This window comes from Patella vulgata, chromosome 3 (genome assembly GCF_932274485.2).
Source record: "Patella vulgata chromosome 3, xgPatVulg1.2, whole genome shotgun sequence".
NCBI lineage: Eukaryota > Metazoa > Mollusca > Gastropoda > Patellidae > Patella > Patella vulgata.
The window spans coordinates 83,172,422-83,181,452 of record NC_065881.2 but is presented as its reverse complement, the minus strand read 5'-3'; the positions used below and the strand labels follow the sequence as shown (position 1 = coordinate 83,181,452).

Genomic DNA, 9,031 nt, shown 5'->3' with positions numbered 1-9,031 from the left:
TGAATGTATGTGACTTGTATATAAGGGCACCTTCTTAACCTCGTGGGTTTACTCCGGGTACTCCGGTTTCCTCCCACAGGAAAGACCCTTGCGCGTGCGCTAATAATAATAAAATAAGATAACCTGTCTGCGATATCACCATCGGAAAACATATCTTGCTGATTTTGAGCGTCTCATTCGAGTAGCCAGAGGGATGTTTTTAAGACCCCCCCCCCCCCGTTTGACCCCATAACAATCGCTCACAAGAAACCTCAACTAATCCACCCAAGTAATCCACGGACACAGCCCACAATTTATTCCTACACCGTCACCCACGAATTAAGGGTCAAAGCTATTTTTAGTCTTTCTCTCCCCCCCCCCGACCAAACCTAACATAAAGTAAGATAAATTCTACGTCGTACTGAACATTTTTTCTAAATCATTTATCCCATCCAGTAAGACAGTGAAATAAACTCGGCGGAAGGTTCAAATAATCCATTGTAGACATAGACTCCGATGCAATGACCTACCGGATCACAAATTCTTTAGATATGTTGCTGACAGTCCCGCATGCCTTTGCGGTCTAATATTTGAAGATCACGATCACTACCCCCTGCGATGCTTTTTACATTCAAATGCACTACAGGAAACCTTGACAAATTAAAATATCCTTTTAAAATCATAAACTGTCTCCTATTCGGCTCCACAAGTAATAGTCCTGATGTTAACAATAATAGTTGATTGACATGTTAAGCAGATTTTAATCTCGATCATTTTATATTTATAAATAATGAAAAAAAATGGAAACGGGTAACAGTTTACATCTCAGCGACCTTGACAAAAATTGAGCTGGCCTTAACAAATAGATTGAGCCATTTTACATAGACTAAGAATGTTGTGTAACAAAACGTAGTGTTTATTCTCTATAAAATAAGTGATGTTTTAGAGCGAACGGGAATGATCTATGTATACTAGCAGGTGGAAGTGACGTAAGTATACCGTTGTATAACCATTTCGTCAATGACATCAGTCATTTTGATACCGTTATTCCTCCTTTGACAATACATCCTCTAACGTTTGGTCGCAATGATATTATATGGATGAGGCATTCTAGTTATACCCAGAACACCCCGTAAACATGGAATCGGCTCTGTATCCGGTAAACTAAATGTAAAAGATTGCAGCATCATGGTCATGAAGATATACAGTTCCATTCTAGCTAGAGATTCCCCAAGACACATCCGTTTTCCTGAAAAGTCAAAGTAATATTATATTAGAATTCAGAACTGATCATATTTGTTAAACCTATAAGAAATAAAACTACTTATTGCCGGTATGATTTGTTTTGGGGATGTTTTGTGGGTGTTGTGGTGGTGGTGGGGGGCTTCAATAGTTATATAAAGTATAAATTAGGAATTTATTCACATGATAGCCCAATAATCAACTCTCTAGAACATCGGGTGGTCGTGATATTAAATGGATTAGAACAATCGCAGAGTCACGGATGCGTATGTCCGTCTTTTTTTTTATCCCGGTTGATGCAGGGAAGTTGGACCATTAACCCCATTTCATTTCAATGTTTATATTAAAGATACATTATGGGAGATAAGATAAAGAGATGGCAGTTCTCTTTATAATAGTTAAAAACTAGATAGTGTAAAGGTCATTTGCTGAAAATTTCAGTCAAATTGATCCACTATGAGCCGAGAAAGAAGCGGGAGAAATTTTTCATAGTCTCGGTCATCATTACTAAAATCATTAATATAAACAGCATAGTCTCGATTATCCACTTTTTCTGATTTAATTATCAATGGCCGTTAGCGGCATATAGGAATCTAATCCAGCCAACATCGAAGCCTAGGCTTGACATCGAGAGTTTATTATGGTCTGAATAAGTTAATTAATGCCTCATTGATAATTTAGATAACATTTCAGGCCTAAAGAAAGACTTGTAATAGGCAGATTTTGCTCTTGCATAATGCATGTTTAATAATTATTTACCTAATGAAAATGGAATATGAGCATCAACTTTTAACAGTTTTGTTTCGCTGTCCAAAAATCTAGCTGGCCGAAATACTTCCGGGTCACCCCACAATTCCTTGCTATTGAGAACCGACGAGAGATTGGGTAAAATAATTGCGTTGGTTGGAATACGGTAACCATTAATTACTGTTTCCTCGGCAACAGCATGTGGTACAGAGAGTGGTACTACGTCACCAAGACGCTGAACTTCCAAAATGGTGGCCTCCGTTAATGGTAATGACCTCCTGTCATTTGCTGTTGGTTTCCGGTCACGGCCAATAACTCTGTCTATTTCCTCTTGCACCACTGTTTGCTGTTCAGGATGAAGAGCGAGAAAAAGTATCGCCCATCTTAATGTTGTCGTTGTTGTTTCAGTTCCGGCGAAGAAGAATTCACCGACAATTTGAAGTAAATTTTCATCTAAAAAAGAAGAATGTTTCTTTTATAACACATACATGCTAGATAGCTTTCACAATGTCTCAGAAAACAGAAAATATTTTGAAATCAATGTACGGGTTAGAAGTGACAAAGATATGACATGTAAAACATAGACACGAAGTTGTTATTAATCACTAGATTTCTCGTCCAGGTATTATTAAACACCAAGATAATAACTTTATGTCTAGGCCTGTAGCCAGGATTTCTCGCATGAAATGTCGCTACATGGTCCTCTTAACTATAATCTGCGACCAGCATAATATTGACGGGCAGAGAGAGAGAGAGAGAGAGAGAGAGAGATGGGTTTTAACTTCCACTCGTCACAAACTAGAACATTTAGGGACTTACATATAGTTCAATTCATTCCAATAATTCGCTGGCGCGTTGGGGTCTTTAGTAGTGGGGCGGGGGGGGGGGGGTCAGAGGCTCTGGAGAAAACCCACGATGTTGGACAGGCGACTCTACTCCTTAGCTCTTTCAAGCGGGAAATCGAAACCTCGTCACCTGACAGCCCTTGCGATTTTAGAGAGAAAGAGAGAGGGAGAGAGAGAGAGAGAGATGGGGTTTAACTTCCACTCGTCACAAACTAGAACATTTAGGGACTTACATATAGTTCAATTCATTCCAATAATTCGCTGGCGCGTTGGGGTCTTTAGTAGTGGGACGGGGGGGGGGGGGCAGAGGCTCTGGAGAAAACCCACGATGTTGGACAGGCGACTCTACTCCTTAGCTCTTTCAAGCGGGAAATCGAACCCTCGTCACCTGACAGTCCTTGCGATTTAAAGCGCCAGCTCTAAATCACTAATTCCGATTAGTTCAAAGGAGTATCGGCCCACAAACGGGTGTATTTAATTTATTCCCATGGGATTTTATTATCTGGCGCTGATATAAGGCGTAGTTAAATGACCAATCAGACATTTACGCCACTAGCATACTGACATATACCTTTATATGAACAACAAAAAGATCGGCAATAGCGTGAATCGAATTTAAAGGAGCTAAATCGCTAATATTTGGGACCTAGAAATTGACACAAAACGGTCGCAACGCATATAATAATGTAACATGGATGTATATAAACTGATTTACATTCAACCGTTTCTGTTTTTACCGTAATTTCTAATCAGTTATATTCGGCAAAATACGCCAGAAGTCTCAACCGAATGGCAGTCTCTAGTGTCTGGTTATTCCAGTCCAGTATTTATTGCGCATGCTCTCCAAATAAGAATATGTGTCACCGTTTGACATGACTTGTGCAATATGTCTAGCCTCGTTCTTCGAGGCATTTAATACAAATATCGCTGAAAACCCATTATGTTACACGATTCGTGTACCAATGGTAAAAATGTTTATTTTGTCTTAAATATTGGATATCAGAAGCCCATCTTTTCCCGGTAAGATCACAACATCAATGTTGATCTAAATTGACAAATAATTCGTGTTTTCAATGTCGAAGCCTTTTGATGATGTTGAGTTAGAGACTTAGCTACTTTAAGGTGAACATTAAAGATTGTAATTTTGATTTTTATTCGGTGCTTTATGCTAATAAATAATTGTGAAATGAAATGGACTTAGTGTGCTATGAGAGTCACTTTGTCCGGAGAGCAGGGCTATCGCATATACTCTAATTTCAAATTCCATATACTCTTATTTCAAATTCCATATACTCTAATTTCAAATTCCAATTAAATGTTTTTTACGTGCACGCCAATGGGTCCACAAGGCCCTCTGTCCTACAAACATGACAAGGGGAGACCAACCTTGTACCATTTCCTCGACCAACACCGTATTATAGTATGATTATTTTTTGACATGTATCTATTTTAGTGAGAAAATTACATATTTATAGATGATTTGTGTTTGAATATTTGTTAGAAAAATTAGCCTGAAATTTTATCTGGAATGAAGGTTTATAGTTATACTGTTGTATAACTACTATTAGAAATACTGCTTTGGGAGAACTTAAAGGCCCTTGACTGTTTTTCAATATAATTCATTTTTTTCAATATAATATTGTTAAAGTACATACTTTTATCAATAATTGCCGACAGTTGACATAAAGGGTGATAACTTCTTGTACTGTTAAGGGATTTCCAAAATTCTTCGTGTACCTATGTCTTCTATGTTTTGGGTATTCTTGTTTAAATCAAAATGTAACTAATAAACTATTTGTGGCTACGGAAGAAGGTATTAGGTATTTTCAATAATATTCAATTTTATGCCAACTACAGAAATTATCGGTTGACAATTATGACAATTTTCATCTGGTCCGAAATCGAGTTTTTGCGAAAACATTTTGGTTGGAAGTATGAAAATTCCTGTTCCTCGGTTTATAAACTTTCCAAAAAATGTACACTTTCTTTAGTTACTAGATGCAATATGTGAAAATTTTGTTTCTAAGCTTGCTATAAATTCTGTTTGTAGGTCTGATCCCTTTTGGAGGTCGAGTGTTCGATCCCTGCATTGGCCGAGAAAGTTCATCCAGATTTTCCGGCGTGGTTCCCCGTTATGCAGGACGGAGGGCCTGACAAGGGCAGTTGTCTAGTCGTTCGAATAGGACGAAAACCCGAGGTCCCGTGTAAACATTGGCGTGCACGTAAAATATCCTTGACAGTTGGAATTCGATGTAAGAGTAGGCCGCAGTGCCGCTGTCCGGGAAAAATTTCCCTCATAGAACACTGTATGGCGTATGCCCGTCTTCATTAGCCCAGTTCGGAGCAGAACAGTAAGACGTTAAGCCCCATTTCATTTCATTTCTGATCCCTTTCGTATTATAAAATACTTACAATGAAACGTTGGCATTTCTTCGGATTCTCTTTCTTCCATTTGTTTAAGAAAAACGTCCACAAAATCTCTCAAGTTATTTTCATCAAACGTTTGTTGGTGTTCTTGAACTTGTGTGGCGATAAAACCTCTTCGAATCGCATTATCCGTTTTCATCAGAGATCGGTGAACAAAAAATTGAAGTAGTGGGAAGAAGTGCATGAAAGCCGTGTTGCCCACCTTCTTGGCATCGCTATGCATCATTTCTAAATAAGTTAAGAATTCGGGGTCATCATGAGCATAGCCTTTGCCAAACACAACATTACATATAACATTGCAAACTGACACCCCTATCACTTGATCGGGATCAAAATGTCGGCCATCTTGTTTTGCAAAGTTATTCAAACATTTCTGACATTCATTCGTTATTCTGTCGAACATCTGAACTCTACCCATTCCGAAATCTCTCAAAGTACTCAGAGCAAATCTTCTTTGTTCTTTCCATTTAACTCCATTGGTACTGATAATTCCTGAATAATATAGAAAGAAAACTAGGGTGGGGGCTAGGGTTAGGTAAAGAGTGGGTTAGTGTTCCCTAATAACGATAAGTTCGTGGTAAGAAACTTGATGTGAGGTAATCGCTAGCCCCCTGAAAATTTCAAGTCTCTCCGAGCACGGCAAGTGGTAGAGGATAATAGTTTAACACGAGCGCTTTGGATCATACGGTCTGTCAAGTGGCGTGGTTTGTCCAATGTGGCCTGTCCAATCTCGAGAGATTCTGGTTATATTGTGTCATCCGAACGACTATACACCTTTGCTTGTCCAGAACCCCACGTCCTTCCTAAACGAATGATAACCGGAAATCACGTTCTAAAATCCCCAGAGACTCTCTCGGCCCACAACAGGATCGAACCCGGAACGCATTCTTACCAGTAATACATAGTGCCCTGGCTGATCAAGACTATCCACGGCACGGGATTAAAACGAAAGTACCTACCTAAACCTTTAGTAGCTTTAGTGTAACCAAGATTCTGGGGTCGTTCTGAAAATAGGTCTCCATTCTGTACAAGCACTTCTTTTATGGTGTCGTAACCATTGACGACAACTAATACTCCATTACCGATAACAAGGCTGAAAATGTCACCATATTCATCTCTGAGGCGCGCGAAGGCTGCTATTGTGTCTGTTGCTAGTAACGAGGGTATGTTACCAATCATAGGGAGGGGAGTCGGTCCTGGCGGAAGACCAGGCGGTCGCCTCGTACCCCAATAAAGATACAGACAAAACGTTATCAACAAAACTATGATAGACACATAACCATCCAACAAAAAGCCGAACATAATGTCCACTGTTCAGCACGTAATGAACACACGGGCCACAAAAAAGCCTACTGCTCTAAAAATAACTCCGACTCTAGCTATATAGGCGCACTGTACCGTAACAACACACGTCATATCTAACGTTCAGCTAATATCAATAGAAATTGGGTCAGTGGGTCCTTGACATTTTATGTGCTTTATGGGAATAAAATCGGGTTTAACGTCCTGTTGTTCTGCTCCGAATATACGCTTCTTAATGGACTCAAAAACCCAGAGAATGAAGCAGGGGCGGATCCTGAATTTTCATCACTCCACCCATAGCAGGGATTGGCTATTTACCACATGTGGTAAGCAAAAAAATCGAATTAGCCTTATGGCTACAGATCGCAATTATTAACCGATTTCAATGAAATTTAAATATGATAAACTTAAAGATACATTATGCAAGATTTAGATAAAGAGCTGACCATTCTTGCTATAATAGCTCAAAATGGATAATGTAAAATGAACATATGGAAATTTTCATTCAAGTTACTTCATACTCAGCCAAGTTAGCACTGTTTGTAGTTTTGACAAGATGTGTGCATTGTGGTAAGCAGGGCATTGGTATTTTCGAGCCTAAGCCTCGCTTTCCCATTTTTTAATTAAATTTTTAAATGGTGAACCGTTCTAATCTAGTTAAAATCTCGAGTATCCGATGCCATTAAGAGTTGATTATGGTCTTGTTTTGTTCATAAATGTTTAATTAATAATTTATATAACATTTCAGGCCTAAAGAAAGACCTGTAATAGGCAGATTTAGCTCTTAGATTTAGCTCTTGCATAATGCATGTTTAATCATAGCTAGGGGTAGACAGCATTGTACGTGACAAGGAGTAGGGTCGCCTCTCCAACCTCGTGGGTTTTCTCCGGGTCCCCCGGTTTCCTCCCACTGCTAAAGACCCCTACGCGCAAGCGAATTATTGAAATAAAAAAAAAATTAAACCATATGTTAGTCCCGAAATAACCTAGTTTGTGTCGAGTGGACGTTAAACCCCATTTATCTCTTTCTCTCTCTAATCAAGCATTTTCTCCGGGTCCTTCGGTTTCCTCCCACTGCCAAACCCCTACGCGAGAGGAGGAATGGGGTTTAACGTCCACTCGGCACAAACTAGGTCATTTCGGGACTAACATATGGTTCAATTTTATTTACATAATTCGCTTGCGCGTAGGGTTCTTTAGCAGTGGGAGGAAACCGGAGGACCCGTAGAAAACCCACTAGGTTGGACAGGCGACCCTACTCCCTGTCACGTACAACCGGGGAATCGAAACCCCACCAGTTAACTCAATGACAGATTTTATGATACAGCGCGCACGTGCTAACCATTCAGCCATACGACCCCCAAAGCACAGGAGGACAGCACTACACACAAACCCAATAAGACAAACCTGCGGACAAGACACAACCCACACAAACATTGAAAGAAATAAACAAAAAATAGCAAATCAATTCGGAGGTCTGTTCCGATGCACAACCCTCGGTTGGTACTAAAACAGGCTCCACTCAAAATGAGTCATTTCGGGACTAACACATGGTTCAATTTTATTTCAACATTCGCTAGCGCGGAGGGGTCTTTAGCAGTGGGAGGAAACCGGAGGACCCGGAGAAAACCCATGCGGTTGGACCGTACAACCAAGGAATCGAAACCACGTCAGTTGACTCAATGAACGACCTCAAGATACGGCGCGCACGTGTTAACCATTCGCCCCCCCCCCCCTACACACACACACACGCACACTCAAAATGAAAAAGGAGGACAGAACAAAAATCTGGATAAAGGGAGGAGATAGAGAGAGCGAGAGAGATATTCTGAACATCAAGAGACACGCTACCTGCTTTGGTCTTGGAGTCAAATAACTTGATTTCGTTTTTCCGTTTGTACGTGACAAGGAGTGAGGTCGTCTGTCCAACCTCGTGTTTCCTCCTGTCGTGCCAGCTACTCCGTCCTACACCACTGACAAGCGGGGAATCATGCCGAAAAATCCCGATGACCTGGATCGAACACGGAACCTCCAGGTGAGCGAGCTAACGTCGTATTCACTGAGCCGCCGTGATTCCCAGTTATCAAATGGGGTTTTGCATTAGACTTTTCTGCACCAGCTAGGGTAATGAAGACAGGTATACGCTATATAGATTATAGTGTGCAATGAGGTAACGTGTGTGAATCTAATTCAAATTCTGGCAAAAGGTTCTTTTACAAGAACGATAACGTGTACACAAGTTTTCGTGTCCGTCCAAATAAGACATTGTTCCTTGCCAGGCTCGCCATTTTGCACCAGTGACAATGGGAACGAATGCTGGAAAATCCTGAGCTACTTTCCTGGCCACCATATGGTGGGATCGAACCCAGCCCCTACCAGCCAGAAGACAGACATACGTATGGAAGCCAATGGGTACTCTTTCGCTCCTTCTTGCCTTCACCAGTCAAGGCAAGACATAATGAGTACAAAGTCAAGAAACTTCTTAATTA

General features: G+C 40.4%; 1 protein-coding gene across 1 annotated transcript; it reads right to left on the bottom strand.

Annotated features, from left to right (window-relative positions):
• Window positions 1-720: 720 nt before the first annotated feature.
• On the bottom strand, window positions 721-6,602 carry LOC126816961 (cytochrome P450 2C8). The gene is made up of 4 exons (XM_050543771.2): window positions 6,200-6,602; window positions 5,226-5,732; window positions 1,981-2,421; window positions 721-1,228 (listed from the first exon to the last, which is right to left on the bottom strand). The coding sequence occupies exons 1-4, from the start codon at window positions 6,540-6,542 to the stop codon at window positions 1,050-1,052; spliced, it is 1,470 nt and encodes a 489-aa protein (XP_050399728.1). The 5' UTR covers window positions 6,543-6,602; the 3' UTR covers window positions 721-1,049.
• Between the last annotated feature and the right edge of the window lie 2,429 nt (window positions 6,603-9,031).